Below are 21,737 nucleotides of genomic sequence, written 5' to 3' on the forward strand. Positions count from 1 at the left end.
ACATAACAATGAACACAGGCTATAACTGTGTGATAAACAGTTTAAGCTAGCTACAAGTATTATGCTGTTAATATATAACTTTATTAAACTGCTTAATTGACCTAACTTCACTTCCATCATAAATTAGAGTTGTTTTGGGGAAGTTCAAATATGTTTTCAAGACAAAAATTCTTAGACATCAGGATATTTTGCAGGAACCCAAGTGGAGGGATGTTAAACAAAGAGCTTTTTTGAAAAAAAAAAAATAATACAAACCAAAAACTCATACAGTAAAATTAATAGAACCAATTTGAAACTAAGAAAATAAACAAGACACGAACTGGAGAAACAGACTAGGAATGACTGACTAACCAAACTCACAAAACAATCTAACAGACACAAAAAGGTAGAAGGCAAAGTATGTAGAGGGAGAGCAAATGAGGAACAGGTGATGACAATCAACACAACAAGGATCAGATGAGGAGGTGTGGCAAGGGGGAATGAGGAGGCGGAGTAAGGAGAGCACATGGGTGACACAAACACAAACAAAGACATGTTCTCAAAACAAATGCACACATGGACCAAAACAGACAGAACTCATAACAATACAAGTTGGGCAGTCCAGACTGGGTCTTGACGGTAGAAGAGCTTCAAAATATTTGCAAACGACTATGAGCAATCAAACACAGTGGCCATATATTTTTTCTTTGTACCCAACAGCTGTGCTGAGAAGCCTTCACTAAAACATATAGATTAACACACTGGTATATTGTCATTTCTCTCAGTCTGATGGGCTGTGATCTGACAGAGCAAAGTTGTTCAGCACTGGCCTCAGTTCTCAGCTCAAACTCCTCAAGTCTGAGAGAGCTGGACATCAGTAACAATGACCTGCAGGATTCAGGAGTGAAGCTGCTGTCTGATGCACTGAATAGTCCTCACTGTAAACTGGAAATACTGAGGTTTGTGTTTGCAGATTCATAAGTACATTGGAATATACAATATGAATATATTGTGGTTCATAGCTGTGACAATGAAACAATAAATGGCTCAGTGACTGTCACAACCCTTCATATCAAACTATAGAGCATTCACTCTGTTATTACCATTTGTTTTATAAAACTGCTTTTTATCATTGTTTCTTTATTTGTTTTAGATTTGCAGCTTGTAGATTTACTGGTCAGTGTTGTGGAAGTTTGTCTTCATTTCTACAATCATCAAACTCCCTGAGAGAGCTGGACCTGAGTAACAATGACCTGCAGGATTCAGGAGTGAAGCTGCTCTCTGATGCACTAAAGAGTCCTCACTGTACACTGGAAATACTGAGGTTTGTGTTTGCAGATTCATTAGTACATTGGAATATACAATATGAATATATTGCAGTTCATAGCTGTGGTTACTGTGTACCAGTGGTTGACCGATATGGGGTTTTTAATGGCCGATATCGATATCCAGAGAGCAGGGTGGCCAATAGACTGATACAAGGCCGACATATCACACTATTTGTTATAGTAACAAACATAAAATTACTACTAATAATAATAATAATAAACTCTTACGTAACACTATATTTATTCAATTTCACACAAAACAAAAAGATAATATTGTATTTAATATTTTAAATGGTAGATATCGGTTTCTTCAGATTTCTGTTTAGTCATCACATTTTAGTAATTTATTGATATAAGTGACAAAATTGTTAATATATTAGGAAGAAGGAAATAACAGTACATGCAGTAGTCCAGCAACCATGAATGGCATGTCCACGTTAGCAATCACATTTACTCAAAAAAAACAGAATCAAACCAATTGTACAAATAGTGCATAGTGAATAAAAAATTTACTTAAAACACACGTGAAGCACTTTTATATTGGGCTGCATCCGAAAATGTAGGCAGCTGACTTGCAACCTAATCAGTTCATGGCTTAACTGACCGCTTTTTTGAACGAATTGAATGCTTTAGGAAACTGATCTCTAAACAGTTTGAAAAGCACCTTATTTTTATTGTACCGAAGTATACAGCCTCCGGAGGTAGCATTTTCCTGGTTTCGGATGCAGCCTTGAAGTTGCACTCACATGCTCATGCAGATCCATCTCCTGACAGTTTAAACAGCCTGTATCGCCTACTTCATGATTTGTTAATGAGAGGAACTTTTGATCCTGATACTGAAGTTTTTGATTCTGGCTGATGGAAAACGTGCTTCAGAGGAAGATATTAGATGAGTGATCGATGGGAATAAAACACTTGATTTTCTTGATGTTTGTGAATGACATCTGTTGAAATGAGATATGCGCATATTTGCAGACAGTATATAATATAAGTTTTATTGATATTTGCCTTTTATCATAAGAAGAGTTACAGGAAACTGTTGAGGACTGTTAGAATACGTGCTTCAGAGGAAGATACTGTATATGAGTGTTCATCAGGATGCTTGATCTGCTCAAGTTGTGTAAAGTTGGTTTATTGGATATGTGCATATTTGCGCATATCCAATAAATGATAATTAGTTTGATTGATAATTGCCTTTTTGTCGCTAGACAAGTCAGCTCAAAGTTACAGGAAACTGTTGAGGAGAGAGAGGGAGAGTGAAACAGGCGAGCACTTTAACATGAACTCAAACGCGTCTGCCGAGGCTCTGTTATGTGGACCGTTTAAATGACACTATGTTGCACACCGGAGTATTGTTGTAGTTACACGATGGCATGTAACAACAAAACAAACCGTGACTAGTCATTTATATGTCTCATATGCTTCATGTGCAGGCAGGTGATTTTAGTCGCCAAATGGGGAAATGTATTGGCCAACGCCGAGCATTAAATATGTCAGAATATCATCCGATTTATTGTCCTTGGCGATGTAACGGTCGCCAACTACTGTGTACTTGTGGATGGGCTCCCTCTGCTGAGTCTGTTTCCTCTCAAATGAATCAAGTTATTCTGATTGTGACATCACAGTTCAAAATGATCACAACATTAATTTTTGTCCAGCTCTTTAGAAAACTCGGTAACACTTTAGAATAAGGTTCCTTCATTAATGAATAACTACACAGGAAAAAATTAGTAACACAATATTAACAGGGCTCGACATTAAGGCTTGTCCGCTTGTCCGGGACAAGTGGATTTTTTGTAGGACAAGTAGAAGAGAAAATTAGTTGTCCGACCGGACAAGTTAAATTTCAAACAAAATAAAATGCCATGTTACTTCACGTTATGTGCCACTCATTACGTCTATTTTACAGATTTAATTTAATCGATTTGAAACTAACAAATTTTTTAATAAACACAAGATTTTGACGCATATCCAAGGGTTTGTGCGGAGTGTGGAGCGCGACTGCATGGAACAGAGGCGCGGGCGCGAACACTTGCGTTTTCCTATCAACAGTGGAAACAACTTAAATACTCTATCATTTCTGGTCATACTGAAAATAATAATACATAATTTGCAACTACTTTTATTTGTGTAAACTCACAATAACAAGAAAACGTGCTTTTGCAAAATAAAATAAAACAATCAGGCGCGCTTTCATGGTCTCCGTGAACTGAAACTGAACTGAAACAAAATATAGTCTATGTAACGTTAGGCTAAAGCTTGAAATGTCCACTTTTAAAGAACCAATTCGAATCGAAAGAAAATAGCCTAACGTTACCGTCTGATTATGCAATCCATATGAATTTCTCTCTAAAGAGCATCCGCTTTACATCGGAGATGGAGGTATATTTCCAGCAAACACTGATTTAGAAAACATTAAAATGCCTCGTTATTTTTTCAGGTTATAAACAGACTGTTTATAAATCACCTATAGCCTAAATTACCTCTCTGTATATGGTTCGAGAGTATGGCTCTTCTCATTCAGCACTGCGGGAAAAATATCATTACGGGTTTGGCCAATTCTAGCGGTTTTTGACGAGGTTTTGGGCTGGAAAACCTTGCTGGCAGCAGTGGTGGAGAGTTATGTTTCTTCAGGCTCCGCAGCCCGGCCAAGCGCCAGGAAAAGCTCCAAAAACAAGAAGTCACCTTAAACCAACAACATAGGCCTCACGAATTAAAAGCGGGAACGAAATTTTTTAACCAAATGGAAAGATGAATTCGACTAAAATTAAAATTTGCATCTGTAATCAGCTACAATAGCAAGTTCTGTGGTTGTCGATGAACTAATACATTTTCACATTCATTAGAATTACAATTTACGTGTCCTGGTGTTTATTATTAATATAACAGATTCATTTATATTCATGGATTTCAATTCCAGTGAAAAAACTTGCTGTACACAAAGCGAGGCACGCACCTTCGGGGCAGTCTAGCAGCTAATATATAATATATATAGGCCTATGTATTTATATAGTCTAGCACTATTATATATTACAAAAAAGATCAGTATTATGTAGGACTATCTATGTTAAGCATGCTCCATTTGATCCATATTATTCTATTTTATTCAATACATTTTTAGGGTGATGACGCCATAAAATATGACGACAGACATTAGAAGCTTCATTCTAAAACCTCAATAGAAGTTTCGAATGTAAATATGACATGACATTTGGTACAGTCTAATGAACGGTCAGAATGACCACTATGGCCATTCTAGTAGTTACAGAATTCCGGTAGTTCTCGTGTAATTAGTGTCCTGTGGAAGATCAAAGCGTGTCTCAGCCATGACAGTATTACAAATGTCATAGACAGTAATGTCTTTGTATTGAAGGCCAAGTTTAAAATATATCTCTATAAATTCATGCGCATCCAGCTAAAATAGAGCTCCTGGCAGGATTTTGAGGGATCTCATTAATTCAGAAAAACAGAACAAAATATTTTTTAATGAAAAATTATCTCGTAATTCTGAGATAATTAAGTCGTTAATTCAGAAAAACAGAGTAGATTTTTTTTCTCAAGTGAATGCAATACAGCTTCCGTACGTTTCCAACGTCGCAGACCAGCACAAGACCAACAATTGTGGTTATAAAAAGTATAAATATTTTTTTTTTTAGAAAATGAACGATCGTTTCAGCTAGATAAAGACCCAATTCCTCAGCTGGGAACGTGCACAGCCCTTTGAAGCACTTCAAAGCCCTTTTAAACTGCATCGATTTGGACTTCAACGTGTTGTTAAGCTTAATCATATTTATTTAGGCATATCATATCAGTTAATTGCCTAGGCATTGTTTCTAATTTAAAATCATCTATTATTTAGATTTCATTTCAACTTTATTTCAATTGCTGAGCAATGGTTGCGCTTGAAGTCCATTGTGTGGAGAAAAATCCTGAAATGTTTTCCTCAAAAAACTTAATTTCTTTTCCACTGAAGAAAGAAAGACATGAACATCTTGGATGGCATTGGGGTGAGTAAATTATCATAAAATTTTCATTTTGAGGTGAACTAATCCTTTAACAGCATTTGTATTGGTTGTACAATGTACATAGTTAAATATTACTAGCCATTTGCCTACTTTAGCAAGTCACAGTATTTCCAAGCCCTGATAATGTACGAACTGTAACTGAGATGACGCAGTAAATAATTCCTCTTTCAAGTAACTGCACGGTCTGTATGTTACCAAAGGATCTTGGGACGAAGCTGCAAAACAGTACATAACAGAAATTGTGTAAATGTTTTAAATGCTTTCAATGGTTTGTTCGAATTCTGCATTAGCAAAACACAAAAAAATAAATGAAATTATAAATCTTTACCCGGGCAAGTGACTTTTGTGCAAGGACAAGTGAAACGTAAATTTACTTGTCCGAAGGACAAGTGCCTCAAAAAGTTAATGTCAAGCCCTGATTAACAATCTAGTAACTAGAGTAATCCAGAGTAGTGTTTTCACGGTACCAAAACCAGTGAAATTTTACGGTACTCGATACCATTTTTGGTACAAAAGCAAAACACAAAAACAGGTTTTTGAACAACACTCTTTTAATAACAAAGTCTACAAACCATTAGCAGCAGAACTAAGAACAAAAATATGCCATTGAGCAACATTTTAATTTAAATATATAATTTTTTAATTATAACAAAACTGAACAATGTATGCTTAAAGTATTTTTGAACAGTTATATAAGATTTGCTTCAACTTTTGCAACTTTTAATTTGTTTTTCCCAAGTACTAAAAAACAAAACCTAAATAAACAAGCATACAATAGAATTAATAAAAAACAATTTCCAAACTAATGTGCAAAGTGCTCTCTTATTAATAAAGCTGCATTTATCCATTTTTCTTCATGATAAGAAATGCATATGGACATATATCATATTATGATTAAAGTCGCGAGCAATCGCATTCTAATCTAACTGCATTAAGTGTGCGCGCGCGAGGGATGAGTTTCCCGAGGCAGAGTCTCTCTCAGCAGGGAGCAGTTTCAATCTCTCTCCCTTAGATCGGGACATTCACGCAACTCCTAGAAGAGGCACCGACCACACAGAGAAATGCCATTTTCTGAGTTTATAGTTATTAACATGATCTGCTTCTGTATTATTTGAACTTTAATAAAGCAATAACGCATTACATTTGACTGCATTTAAGATTTAATGCCAGGATGTTTCCTTTAAAGAGCTCTGCCTCTGCTTATTCCACAACGGTACATGCTTCTGAATGTACTTTTTTTTATACTTTGGGAAATACATAAAATAAACTGTGAAAGTTTAAACTCATCTGCTTTATTTGCTTGAATAAATCCGGGTGTCTGTCTTTCATGTGCTTTGTTAAGTTTGATGTGTTCCCTCCTTTCGTCAGCAAATTGCGAAAGCAGCATTTACAAAAAGTGCTGATCTGTGATGTTTCCCTTTTCATCAGCCTCAAATAACCTGGCTTTTTCCACTTTTCATTTCGACATGATTCAGTTCAGACTCCGCAGTAGCTGCAGCTGCTAATTTGCTTGCCGCAATCTTTTGCTTGTTGTGAGCGTTCAAAAGTTCCCGCCTCTGCATGGGTACCCCGGTACCCTCAGAAATTCTGGTATCGTAAATAATTTTTTGTTTGAGTACCGACTTGGTACCGGGGTACCGGTATTTTTGACAACACTATCCCAGAGTTCTACTGAAAAAGTTTCATAATTCATGCAAAACTAATCCATAACTAATGCAGGACAAATGACTAGCACTAAATTAACATTTTAACTGCTACTGTAATCGAATACACAACGTTGTTTACATTATCAATATGTAATAGCATAGCAGACTTATGATATGGGAAAGCTGTCAATAATTCGCTTATGCTGTCTCCTAGAACTATTTATCAACTGAATAATTTTAAAGGAATGGATTTTCCAGTCGCAAACTTAGTCTTCCCCAGGAGGTCTCTCATCCAGGTACTGACCAGGCTCAACCCTGCTTAGCTTTAGTGGCAACGAGTCTTGAGCTACAGGTTAATATGGCTGCTGGTAAATGCTGATGTGTGTTTGTAGATTATCTGACTGTTATGTATGTGTGTTTGTAGATTATCTGGCTGTATGGTGACAGAGGAAGGCTGTTGTTCTGTGGCATCAGCTCTGAGATCAAATCTCTCACCCCTGAAAGAGCTGGATCTGAGCTACAATCACCCAGGAGAATCAGGAGTCAGGCTGCTCTCTGAAAGACACAATGATCCAAACTGCACACTGGACAAACTTAAGTATGTTGAGCTGTAATACCCTAAAATGGCTGTTTATACCCATATTAACCCCTTAATCCCAGGCCCTAATTGGTCTTGAATTTATTGAATGGTCAGTTAATTCACTGAAATAGCACCTGTATTTATTCCTTTTAAAAAATGTCAATCCTTAACAAATACACAGAAGACATATATTTTTTATGTTTCATTAGAATGAGGACATTTTTGTAATCATTATATTTTATATAGAATATTATTTTTTACTCATTTTAGGAAAACAATTCAAAAGACCAATCTTTAAGCATCTGTCACTTAACCCTTTCGCATTTACTGGTGCATATTTGTGATGGTTTATGACTGGCACCCAGGGCTGGACTGGGACAAAAAATCGGCCCGGGCATTTTGACTAGTGACCGGCCCACCAGGTATTATTGGCAAAGCCATAAAGCCTTTGAATGAAAACAAACGCTGTTCTGACAGCGATGTACACTGTCTTGTTGGTATATATGTATCAATCTAATAAACTTAAACCTACACCATCCTCCCTATTCTGGTATTCTAAACAGTAATTAGTGGAAAACAAAAGACTGCTTGGTTAAGTTAACCTCCTCCTGAACTGTCTATCTACAACACATGGTGGAAACCTGAAATTAAGACAGAGAAGACTAGAGGTGAGACATGATCATTAATGAATATTAAAATTAATAAATGACAGATTTAGTGGTATTTTCATAAACTATTTATTTACCACATCAACAAACAGCATGGCAGCACAAAATATTTTTTTTTAACATGGCAGCCTTTAAAAAGTGAAAGGAGACAGAGAAAGAAAGGTGAGAAAGAATAACACTTAATTGACTTTTTGATGGCATTTTACACAGTACTGGTACAGTATTTAGAAAATGTTGGAAAATACTGACATCATATACAGTACTTACGTCTTAAGAAATTATGATGGGACCCTGAAAAACAGGACACAAGTAAAAAGGACAGAGAAGGGTGAGAAAGAATGGCATTTGTTGGACTTGATCATATGATCACACTACTTGTATCTTTATTCCACAAAAATAGCTGAATCATATACAGTAGTACTTACGTAGGAACTTAAAAAGTTGCATGGTCTAGAGAACCTCTTAAAGTATGATTAGACCCTGAAAAACAGGACAGAGAGGAACAACGATTAGATAAATAATAAAATCTATTAAGGACAGATTGTGATTGAATTGTATCACCAAAGACTATTTACTCACTGCATCAATAAAAAGTCACCCACAACACTTCCACAGCAGCAACACTGAACATATCTTAACATATGGAATATGGAAACCTTTAAGAAGTGAAAGGACAGACAGCTGAAGGGTGAGAAAGACTTGCACTTAATGGATTTTTCAGACGATGACACTACTGGTATGTTTACTCTAGAGAAATGGTTGAATCATATTCTATATAGTACTTACTTAAAATGAACCCACTTCAGGCTTCCAAAATTGACTGACAGTCTGAAACGAAACAATGACAGATTAAGGCTGTAAGAAAACTCTCATATTTATATTATCTAATATTTATTCTATCTACTGTCTTATGCATTAAAACCTATTAAAATGGACACATTCTAAGCATTTTCTGAGCATGTGACTTGTTTGAAGTGAAGATAGATACAAAACCTATTCATTTGACTGTACTTTTAGGCAATAACAATAAAGTTGAATTTAATCTTAACTGAAACATAATTAGGAATGTTTTGATAATTTTATTTCACCCCACCAGGTTACAAAAGCAGCTTTCTCAGCAGGTCACTCTTCTCAGCTACCCTGTCAATGACCATGTCGGAGTCCAATGACATGAGAATGTCCTTTTCAGTGGCCATCAGCATAAACATCTCAAGCCTGTTTCCAGACAGGCTGCTTCGAGTCTGCTTTTAATGAATTTGAGTGTAGAGAATGTTCTTTCACAGGCAACCTGAGTGAGAGAGAGGGTCAGCAGGTCCTTGTATGCCAGCCCAAGGAGACAGTAGGCATCAGACAGCATGTTGAACCGCCTGAGAATTTGATAGCAGCACAGTGGGCAATTTTTGCAAGAATCACAGCTTTTGGTCACAATTTCACTTTCTTAGTCCCATTCTTCAGATCTATCCTTTGCTGTTCTGGTCCTGTAGTCATCTACATGTGATGTCTTAAGCCTTTCCCACTGTCCAGCAAAACTTTTCAGTTCTGACTGAAGGTTATTTACTGTAGCCCTGCTGTCAAATTTCAGGAGACATGTGCTGAGGTTTTGAAGTGCATTACTAGGAAGAGAAACTGTTCTGACCTGGCTAAACTTCCTGGGGTCCAACCATGCCAAATCTGCAACAAGAGGGCCATTTGTGACAAATCGTCTGTGGATTGCTTCAATAACTGTGTCCAGGATGGTGTTGTGCACTTTCACCTCATATGTTTTCTCAGCATTGATTTGCAACTCATCTTCAGTCATCTCTCCGGCCATGCGTTTTCTCTTCTTGGCTCTCTTTTCAGGTAGTGCAGCCTCCACTTCCATGTCTGTGTTGTCCTCCCTCTCCTCGAGTTTCTGATTTGTCTGTTTCACAAATGTGTCTGCAGCTGCCTTCACAGTTGGGAAGTCCCTGGCGATACTTTTGAGGCTTCTTGTGTGGCAGTCACCATATGATGGGCAGAGAGAATGTCCATCCCTGTTGACTGGAGGTACTTCGACAGAGGAGTTGTTTGCTCAAACACTCTAAGAAATATCTGTGCTGTTAAGACCATCATCTGGTTTTCCAAAATGTCCAAAGATTTTTTGGAGGACATCATGCTTGGCCCACCACCGTGTCTCACCTATTGGACTGAGGCGTCTGTGTCTTGTCTCTTCTTGGGTTTGTTTCTCCCACAGATTAACCCTGTGATAGGACTCCTTGATGAACACAGCTATGTCATTAAGTAAATTAAAGAGTGATCCACTTTCAATGACACTTAGTGTTGTGTCAGCAAGCACAAGATTAAGTATGTGTGCATAGCACCACACATGCACATGAGTTGGAGACTGGGCAGTCATAAGTGCTGAAAAGCCTTTGTACTGGCCCTGCATATTTGAAGCACCATCTGTTGCATTCCCAATGCACATGGCCTTGTCCAGATTCAGATGCTCTAAAACTCCAGAAAGCAAGTTTACAAAGTACTGCCCCGTGGATGCTTCGCACCTCACTATGGAGACAAGCCTCTCCTGCACAGCCTCAGTAACATACCTGATAATTACTGAACACTGATCATAACCTGTGATGTCTTGGGTTGTGTCCAGCTGAACAGAGAAAATCCCAGCTCTCTGGACATCACTGGTGATGCTCTCTTGAATGAAATGGCCAATTGCATCAATCACTGAGTTGACAGTTGTTTTGGAGAGTAGGGTGACGAGAGACCCTCTACCTCTTGATCCACTGGACTGATGCAACTTCTTGCTTTTCTCAATGCAGTCATTCAAATGTTCTCTAAGGCACATATCATACTTGCCTAATAACACAATCAATTCCAGAAAGTTACCATGATCGATAGTGTTATCACCCAAAGTGTATGCAGCCTCATTCTCCACATGCCTATAGCTGAGTCCCTCTTCCCTAGTACTTTGACCACTTCCACTATACGCTCCAAAACTTGCCGTCTCTTTTTCACTTGTGCTCTGTGAGCTGACAACTGACTGCCAGCAAACAAGCTGCTGATGTTGCCTTTTGAGCACCTTAAGAAAAAAGCTTCAGCACAGGTCTGGTGTGTAGTGTTCTTTTCATGCTCCTCTGTGCGCAGATGTACATGTCGCCAGTCACTCATGCCTGTTATAAATGCGCTGGTGTCAGTCCGCCTTGTAAATGCCAGACACACAAAGCAGAACAATAAATGGCGTTCTTTGCAATAAGTAAGCCACTTCCTGCTGGTGCCATCTTTACGGCTGAACACCCTCATCACAACTGCATTGCTGGTGTTCTGCTGTGGGTGGTAATCTAAGAATGCCTGTAATATGGCGGGTTCAGGGCGAGCAAAGTAATCTATGCCCTGGCTCTCACTCTCCTGGTCTTCCAACTCTCTCTCTTGCTCAATCTCTTTCTCTTGCTCCATCTCTCTCTCCTGCTCTTGCATTTCTCTCTCCTGCTCTTGCATTTCTCTCTCCTGCTCCATCTCTCTCTCCTGCTCCATCTCTCTCTCCCGCTCTTGCATTTCTCTCTCCTGCTCTTGCATTTCTCTCTCCTGCTCCATCTCTCTCTCCTCCTCTTGCATCTCTCTCTCCTCCTCTTGCATCTCTCTCTCCTGCTCTTCTGTCTCCTCTGTCACAGACTTCTCCACTTGTGATGATGGATCAACCTGGTGTAACATGTAAGGATTGGCACAATTTGTTGAGATTTTGGGGAGTTCCTCAATAACAAGGTGACCAAAGACTACAATAATCAGTGATAAAATTGCCTAATTACTGTTTAATAATATCAAACATAAATGAAATATAATTATTATTATCAATATAACAATAATGTACCAAATGCAATATGTTTATTTTTAACCTTTAATTATTAAAGGTTACAAGTAGGGTGGCCCCATACCATACCATAGTTATAACATCAAGGTCCAAAAATATTTAAAATTGTTTGGAAAAACGCAGACACTAAATAATAACATGGCGGCACACAACAGTGCAGTAGTGGTCAGTTAACTATTTTTGTGAGCTCATCTAAAGTGAGGACTATTTATGCCTTGTAAAGCATTTACAAAGGAGATTTAAATGCTGTTAATAATTTCTCTGTTCTGTATCACTGTGTTGTGTTTGTTTCATTTTTCTGTTTAGAAGATAACTGAGTCTTTAAATCTCCTTTATAAATGCTTTACAAGGCATGAGTAGTCCTCACTTTAGATGAGCTCACAAAAATAGTTAACTGACCACTACTAAATGCTTTATAAATACCTGAATTTACGCCATTTACTTATGAACCACTGACAACTCTTAAATAACTGGTTTGTAAATAATGCTATACTTCATTTAGAAATTATTAATTAATCATTAACAAAGTATGAAAATACAATTATTAAACACATTATAGATATGCTTATAAATCAAGAAAAAAGCATTTATAGCTGTATTTACAAACTGCTTATTAATGTCTATAAATGCTTTTATAAATGATGAATTAACTGTTTACTCATGCTTACTTAATGATTAATAGCGTGCAGTTATTATAAAGTGTTACCAAAATATCTACCACTAGACCATTTAAGAAGTCAGACAAAACTTTCGGATCATCGATGGATGCATTTATTTACGGGTTGAGAGAGGCTGCACAGTTTGACCAGAGGGCAGCGGGCGCACACCAGGCTGCCGGATGGTGTTGCTAAGACTTGCAATGTATAACTATTATCAGACCTGGCCTCGAGTCACGGCCCCGACTCTCCGATTGCCACTCCGCCCTTGCTTAGTTATAATCATTTTCGTTCCGCCTCGTCCCTCGTCACAGTCCAAAACTTCAAAGCGTCTCGTCATGTTTTAGTCACCTTAGAGCCAGCCAGCCATTTTTAGCTAGTCATCGTCGAGTTATCGTCATTAAAAAAGTGTGTCAACTTACCTCAAGTTCAGTTCTGCCACTTGGACCGGCGGCGCCTCGGTCTCTCCTCCTCCTGCCTCCCCTTTCCCTCTTCAACCTGCTGCTGGCCTCCATCACTTGCTAATTTTACTGAAGTGGAAGCTCCACTATAGCCACCACCAAACAACTGTGATATTTTAGCACATTTGGCAGCATCTGCCTGAAGGGCTAGTTTCTTTTTTGCCCTAATTTTTTTGGCTCCTCCTTTACGTTTTTTGTTCTCCATTTTTGTTCAGCAGCAATGATATGTGATTGCTGATCCGTTGAAGCGGGAGGGTGCATCTGACCTCCTCGGCTGTAATTGGTCCAGCCCAGAGTCGATCATGACCAATTGGCCAATCCACCACCTTTAATAGTTTATACCGTTGCAAAAAAAACAAAAAACATCGGCCCACAATAAGAAGAAAAATCACCATCGGTATGCAAAAAAAAAAAAAATAAATACAAAAATGTAAGTATGTAGGCTACCGGCCCATAAAGCACGTCGGCCCACCGGGCAAATGCCCGAAATGCCCGATGGCCAGTCCAGCCCTGTCTGTTGGTTAATGCTTTGGACAGTATCTTATATAGTACATTTATTTCACTGCTGAAATCTGCAGTGTGAGAGTATTTTGGACATTTTGGGTTTGGCACCATTAATGGTTCTCAGTTATTCTGTTTGGAAAGTTTGTTGCATCGTCCCATGAAATCTGTGGAGGATAATATATTTAGATGCAAACGGATTGTGTTTATATGAAATGTTACGATGAGCTTATTTTCATTTTATAATATTTATTATTCGCTTAAGTGCAGCACAACAGCAAGACTACAATATGTTTAATACTAATAATATGTTTTATTTGTAAAGTACTAAATAGGGTTTATAAAGTGCATTAGCATACAGGAAATGAACAGTGATACTGTAGCACATTTGCTTGTGTTGTGCTCTGTCACTGTATTAAGATCATTTAAAAGTGTTACAAATAAACACAACAGCACACAAATATGTTTAAAATGATGTACACTCACATTAGATGATGACTCCAGTCAGATACTGACCTCAATAAAAGCTGTTTAATTGTACATTGAGCGTGTCGCCCCTCATGGATGCTGCCATGTTGACCGCACATAACAAACTGTCTTGCAGTTGATCAGTTACTACCACTAATAATATCAATAATGATCACAGATAAACGGTGTGACATCAAGCACCAAGAGCGAGCACACAACGGTCTCATCAGCCGCCAGAGAGATTACGAGTCGCAGCAGTCCATCTTACAGACATTTTTGTGTGGCGCAGCAGCAGTTAACAGGGGCGGTGCAGGATTTTTCACAGGGGGGGTCGGGCAGTGATCAGTCTGTGGTGTCAGTGTGAAAGCACTTGAGTTTATTGTTGGTGGGATGTTGTGTGTGTGTATTGCAGGGGTGTCAAACTCAGTTCCTGGACCCCTCACACCCCTCATGTGTTGTAAGACTATCAGTGAATTGAAATATTGAATCATGATTAATCACATATTTGTTTTGTTGTTAGTGTTAACACATACAGAGAGAGAGAGAGAGAGAGAGAGAGAGAGAGAGACATTCTCTGTGTGTTATTTCAGATAAAATCACTTTGAAGTAAGTTTAAGGTGAGCTGAATGTGATGTCATCATTTGTGTGTGTTTGTGTTTTTATAGTGTGGATCATGGAGGAGAGTTCAGGATTACAGCAGGACCACGCAAATGTAGGTCTACACACACACACACACACACTATCACACACACACACACACACACACACACACACACACACACACACACACACACACACACACACACACACACTGTTTTAGTGATTGTTGTGTTTTAAGTGTTTGTTCTCTTCTTGTGTTCAGATGTCTGTGATCTCACACTGGATTCAAACACACACACACACACACACACACACACACATGTTGGTGCAGCTATCCTTATGAGGACTCTCCATAGACATAATGATTTTTATTCTGTACAAACTATAGATTCTATCCCCTAACCCTAACCCTACCCCTAAACCTAACCCTCACAAAAAACTTTCTGCATTTTTACATTTTCAATAAAACATTGTTTAGTATGATTTTTAAGCGATTTGAATTATGGGGACAATAGAAATGTCCTCATAAACCACATTTATAGCATAATACCCTTGTAATTACTAATTTGTAACCTAAAAATTTTTTCTCATAAACCACATAAACAAGCCCACAAACAAACAAAAACACACACTCACTCACACACACACACAGACTCACACACAAACAGACACACACTGTCACACACACACACACACACACACTCACACAAAGACACTTTCACACTCACTCACACAGAAACAAACACACACACACACACACACACACACACACACAAACACACACACAAACACACACACACTCACTATCTCACACACACACACACTCACACTCTCACTCACTATCACACACACACACACACATTCACTATCACACACACACTCACACTCTCACTCACTATCACACACACATACACACACACACACACACACACTGTTTTAGTTATTGTTGTGTTTTAAGTGTTTTTTCTCTTCTTGTGTTCAGATGTCTGTGATCTCACACTGGATTCAAACACACACACACACAAACAAACAAAAACACACACTCACTCACACACACACACACACACACACACACACACACACACACACACACACACACACACACACACACACACACACACACACTCACACACACACACTGGTTTAGTGATTGTTGTGTTTTAAGTGTTTTTTCTCTTCTTGTGTTCAGATGTCTGTGATCTCACACTGGATTCAAACACACACACACACACACACACACACACACACACTGGTTTAGTGATTGTTGTGTTTTAAGTGTTTTTTCTCTTCTTGTGTTCAGATGTCTGTGATCTCACACTGGATTCAAACACACACACACACACACACACACACACACACACACACACACACACACACACACTGGTTTAGTGATTGTTGTGTTTTAAGTGTTTTTTCTCTTCTTGTGTTCAGATGTCTGTGATCTCACACTGGATTCAAACACAGCACACACACACACACACACACACACACACACACACACACACACACACACACACACACACACTGGTTTAGTGATTGTTGTGTTTTAAGTGTTTTTTCTCTTCATGTGTTCAGATGTCTGTGATCTCACACTGGATTCAAACACACAGACACACACACACACACACACACACACACACACTGGTTTAGTGATTGTTGTGTTTTAAGTGTTTTTTCTCTTCTTGTGTTCAGATGTCTGTGATCTCACACTGGATTCAAACACAGCACACACACACACACACACACACACACACTGGTTTAGTGATTGTTGTGTTTTAAGTGTTTTTTCTCTTCTTGTGTTCAGATGTCTGTGATCTCACACTGGATTCAAACACAGCACACACACACACACACACACACACACACACACACACACACACACACACACACACACACACTGGTTTAGTGATTGTTGTGTTTTAAGTGTTTTTTCTCTTCTTGTGTTCAGATGTCTGTGATCTCACACTGGATTCAAACACAGCACACACACACACACACACACACACACACACACACACACACACACACACAGGTTTAGTGATTGTTGTGTTTTAAGTGTTTTTTCTCTTCTTGTGTTCAGATGTCTGTGATCTCACACTGGATTCAAACACAGTAAACACTGAACTCATTCTGTCTGAGGGGAACAGGAAGGTGACACGTGTGCGAGAGCGTCAGTCATATCCTGATCATCCAGAGAGATTTGATGTGTGTCCTCAGGTTCTGTGTAGAGAGAGTCTGACTGGACGCTGTTACTGGGAGACTCAATGGAGTGGAGATGCTGCTGATATATCAGTGTCATATAAAGAAATCAGCAGGAAAGGATGGAGTTATGACTGTGTGTTTGGATACAATGTAAACTCCTGGAGTCTGGAGTGCTCTAATAACAGATTCACTGTCTGGCACAATAAAAACAGAACTGTCATACGTCCCCCTTCACATGACTGTAAGAGAGTAGGAGTGTATGTGGACTGTCCGGCCGGCACTCTGTCCTTCTACAGCGTCTCTGACACACACACACTCACACACTTACACACACTCATCACCACATTCACTCGACCCCTCTATGCTGGATTTACAGTTTATCCTGGTTCCTCAGTGTGTGTGTGTGAAATGGATCATCAGAGACACACACACACAACTGGATGAGTGAAATATACTCACTGTATCTCACATCAACACAACTCCAAACTCTTTCTAGAAATCATTTCATCAATGAAACTGATTGAATTCAATACAATGACAGTACTTTGTGTCTCACTGTGATGTGATTGAACTTATTTACTATCAGATTCAATAATAAAAATAATGATTTTAAAATCCCAAATACTTCAAATGAATAAATGAGTCTATATATGAACTCTTTATTAAACACACGGCACATTCAGATACTCATTGTTTTATTTATACTAAATAAACATTTACAAATACAGAATTCTTGTGATTTTTCTACAGTATATAAATCTTAATACTTAACAGACAATTCTAGAAAAAACAGCTTCACACTTTTGCATTCATAAATGGATTTATAAGAACTAATTACAGGATCATTTAAAGTTGGTGTAAATTTGACAGATTTGAAGAGTTCACTCATTGATAAAAGTCAAATGCTGTCATCATACACACACCCTCATGTTGTTCTGAACCTTACACATTTTTATTCTGTGACACAAAAGGAAATATACGGCAGAACATTAGAGACTGACATTCTCAGTCACCATTTACTTTCATTGCATCTTTCTTTTCAGTTGAAGTGATTGACTGAAATTCAATATTGCAAAAGCTTCTGTTGTTTTATCCAAAGCGCTTATTACAGGGACAATAAGAGAATAATTTACTGTAAAAAATTACATGTACTCTTGTTCTTTTTACCATTAATTATACAGGAAAATCTTTTTACATTTAAATAATTACATTTTTACATAATTTTATTGTAATAAATTACTGTATTGTCTTTTAAAATCTATTAAATCATTTGACTGTATATTTCACAGTTAATATTTGTTAATCAATGAACTTTTTATTTCTGTAGCATTTTTACAGTATTTTACTGTTTAAATTACTGACAGTTTTTACAGTTTAAAGGCTCTTTTTCTTTAATTGTAAATGTTTTTTTGAGTTTGCACAGTGTCTGTTCTGCAAATGCTCTATACCGTGTTTATGGTCCAGATATGATGTTGTCATGCAGCAGAGTGCGGCAAGAGCTCAAGTCTTGAGAACAGATTGTTTTAAAGGAATAGTTTTTATTGTGTTGTTCTTAAAGAGTTTCAGCTGTTTATTACACAAATAAACAGTTAAGTGTGTTATTTGAACTAGATAAATGATGTTGAGTTTACTTAAAGTGAATGTGGACACCCGATTGTAGTATTTTAAGTGTAACAACTTAAAGTGACACAGTAAACTCATGTTGAGATTATTTCAGAAGTAAACTGAACGAATTGTATTAATTTGAAGTTCATTGACTTAATAGAGTAATCTTACTAATAAATCATTTGTACGGTTACTAATTCATTTATAGTAATTAATAAAAAACAAGCAAGTAAAGATAACTAGAAATGTACTATTAAGTTTAATAATAAGTTGACATTACTTGCGTTGGAACATTAATATAACTTCATTTTAGTAAGTTTGCTTTGCAGAAATAATGCAATCGGTTTCCTTCATTTTGAAGTGAACTGAACATGTGAACTTTTACAGTGTTTGCAGGAAACACATTTAAAATACTGTCTTGTGTAAGACGATGTCATGTTTAAAGTATATTGTACAAAGTCTGGCAAAGTCATAACAGTTTGATATTGAAGAGAAGCAATTTGTAGTATTTGGAATAAGCCAAAGGTGTTACTGAGCATTTACTTTTACTCAAATATAATACACTTATGATTTATTACTTGTATGTTTCAAAGACACTCGCAATTAATTTGTAAAGTACTTGTAACACAAATAAAGTACACTTTAATATCACTAATCAAGCTTGTAATTACCCCACACTGACATATACTGAAAATAACCAAATGAGTGTTCACTGGAAAATAATAAAGCAAACAAACGATTCTTTCATACTTTGTATATTAACTTTGTGCATCATGGAAATCGTGTTCCTCTGCCTGTATTGGAAATGTTGTCTGTGGCTTTCACTTTGTTAGATCATTCAGCCAACAATGCAAGCAATGCCAGATCTTGCCTCCCATTAGACCTCCATAAGAACATATTAAACATATCAGAGTTTAACAGCTTGTAATGTTACTCTTCTCCCAGCTCAGCAGGCAGCAGGGAATAGCACAAGACAAGAGACAAACATCAGCAGAAATTATTGAACAACAGTTTGACCAGCACAAATTCAACAAATATATTAATACTAATCACAAGACAATGAAGAATTGCTGCTTAACTGTCCTGTGATGCTGAAGACCTTGAAATGGAGTCAACTAACTGAAGATAAAGTAGCACACAACATAAGATTAAACTGAATGAGTAAAAGAGAAGAGATCTTTTATTACTTTAACTGTATTAAGTGCATTTCCACTATTGTCCTGCAGGTGTCATCATAAGTCTATGGGCTTAAGATGCTCTTAGTATTGTATGATTAGCAATACACTATTACTCTACTCTTGTTCATCTGTGAGCATTTTAAATTCTACTTATGTTATGATTGCTTTGGGAAACTGGCCACAAAACTAAAATGAATCATAAGAAGGATTTTACTTGGGCTTATATGAGACTTACGGGAAACAAGGCCCTGGTTACCATGTGCTGTTTTAACACACGTTTCCCCCTGTGTATATGTCAGGACATACCACTCTATTCATATATATCAGACATGGTCTCTTCTAATTCAACAAAAATGGCAAAAATAATGTATGCTAAAGACGACATGAGCAAACCCCCGTCAATGATGTCTGTGCTTGTCCCTTTAGGGAGGTCTCTCAAAGCACAGATAGAGCAGGAGTCTTATTTTCATTGTAAAATGGACATTTCTATAGAATAATGAACACAAATGTTTAGCTCACATTAACTGATTTAAATGCCATGACACAAAATGTTTCATTGATTTTTGAGCAGTTAACCTGATGCCGTGTCCTCTGCCATCTCCCTTCTCTGTTCTTTGATTTGCTCTTTAGATGATGTTGAATGTCTGTGGAATCTCAGGAAACTGTTCACAGTTTATTTAACGTTTGTTACAGCAGCAGAGCTTATAAAAGATACAGATGGTTCATTCATGTCCATTAGAGACTTTATATCAGTGAGAACAATGTCTAAAGTGAGCAGTTGATCAGATTTCATCACAGTTTTGAAAGCTTCATCTTTTCATTAAAGATGACCTGTAAGACAAACATCCCACAACTCGTTGCATCTTCTTGGACTGTGTGTGAAATATGAGCAGACCTCCACTGAATGTTCCCCACTCTTCCTTTCCGAAGTCGCCTCAGCCGCATTCTGAAGTATTGTCTGTGTTTCAAAACCATTTACACACAAAATGTCCCAAAGAAAATGTAACTTTACAAGTGTACATGTTTTTAGAAGGATTTATTGTGTGTTTGTGTGTCATGTAATATGGGCTAATTTTTGGGATGCAGTTCTGAGACTCTCCATGTCAGATTCAGCAACTGCAGGATCCACAACAAACATGTGTTCGGAAGGAACATGAAGATACTGACAAAACACAATGAACAATATCAAATCACATTGTTACAATTGTACAATCATGTCTGTTTCCACAGTTTATCATCATTATTTTATTATTCCATAAAAGTTTAAAGGGATATTTCACCCAAAAATGAAACTGATCTTATAATTGACTCCCTCGTGCAGTCCCAGAGGTGTTTCACTTTCTTTCTTTGACATTGGTGAGTAAATGATGAGAGATTGTTCAGTTTGGGGTGAACTATCAGTTTATCAACAATTTGAGTTCATTGCACACTGTAAAAAATGACAGTAACAGTAAAATACTGTAAACATGCTACAGAAATAAAATGTTCATTGATTAACAAATATTAACTGTAAAATATACAGTAAAAGGTTTTAATTTATTTGAAAAGACAATACAGTAGTTTTGTGCCCTTCTGTAGTTACTATGTGATTAACAAATACCTTATAAAGTAAACAACAGATTTTTACAGTGCCAGCGTGTAAATTACAACCATTTTAATCTGTGAAATGTTCAGGTTGTTCTGTAAAGTGGTTTACTACATTTTAACTGTATTTTAACATAATTATTCTGTCAATCACAGCTGGCAGATTTATTTTACAGTGTTTAATCCAAGTTAGTTCTTCAGAGGTAACGCAAGTAACGGAGGTCAAGATTGGAAAATGCTGCAAATGCTCGATTCAGGACCGTGAACAGAAACCGAGCACAACGATTTATCCATTCGCTGGTGACGTCACACCAGGTGGACCTTAATCCGGCCCTGGGGTGTCATTACATCAAAACCACATTTGGTCCAGCCCGAATGTTTGTGTTCGGAATTGCAGGTGTTTGAGTGGAACTGAAGTGGG

The 21,737-nt window shown here is 37.5% G+C and overlaps 2 protein-coding genes and 1 long non-coding RNA gene across 3 annotated transcripts in view; 2 read left to right on the forward strand and 1 right to left on the reverse strand.

The window, feature by feature from the left end:
* LOC127650291 (NACHT, LRR and PYD domains-containing protein 3-like) overlaps positions 1–18,407 on the forward strand; it is a 349,622-nt gene extending 331,215 nt beyond the window's left edge. Inside the window, exons 7-11 of the mRNA XM_052135614.1 lie at positions 765–938; positions 1,133–1,303; positions 7,403–7,576; positions 14,813–14,859; positions 16,828–18,407. Coding sequence (XP_051991574.1) covers positions 765–938; positions 1,133–1,303; positions 7,403–7,576; positions 14,813–14,859; positions 16,828–17,393 — 1,132 coding nt within the window. The 3' untranslated portion in view covers positions 17,394–18,407. The remainder of the gene's footprint in view (positions 1–764; positions 939–1,132; positions 1,304–7,402; positions 7,577–14,812; positions 14,860–16,827) is intronic.
* Positions 1–21,737, forward strand: part of LOC127650289 (NACHT, LRR and PYD domains-containing protein 12-like) — a 459,642-nt gene that overhangs the window by 330,245 nt on the left and 107,660 nt on the right. The window lies entirely within an intron of this gene.
* Positions 8,277–14,468, reverse strand: LOC127650302 (uncharacterized). Its single transcript, XR_007971426.1, has 5 exons — positions 14,196–14,468; positions 9,013–9,054; positions 8,806–8,882; positions 8,652–8,706; positions 8,277–8,517 (listed from the first exon to the last, which is right to left on the reverse strand). It is a non-coding gene; the product is annotated as an uncharacterized LOC127650302 (long non-coding RNA).

This window comes from Xyrauchen texanus, chromosome 10, assembly GCF_025860055.1.
Source record: "Xyrauchen texanus isolate HMW12.3.18 chromosome 10, RBS_HiC_50CHRs, whole genome shotgun sequence".
NCBI lineage: Eukaryota > Metazoa > Chordata > Actinopteri > Cypriniformes > Catostomidae > Xyrauchen > Xyrauchen texanus.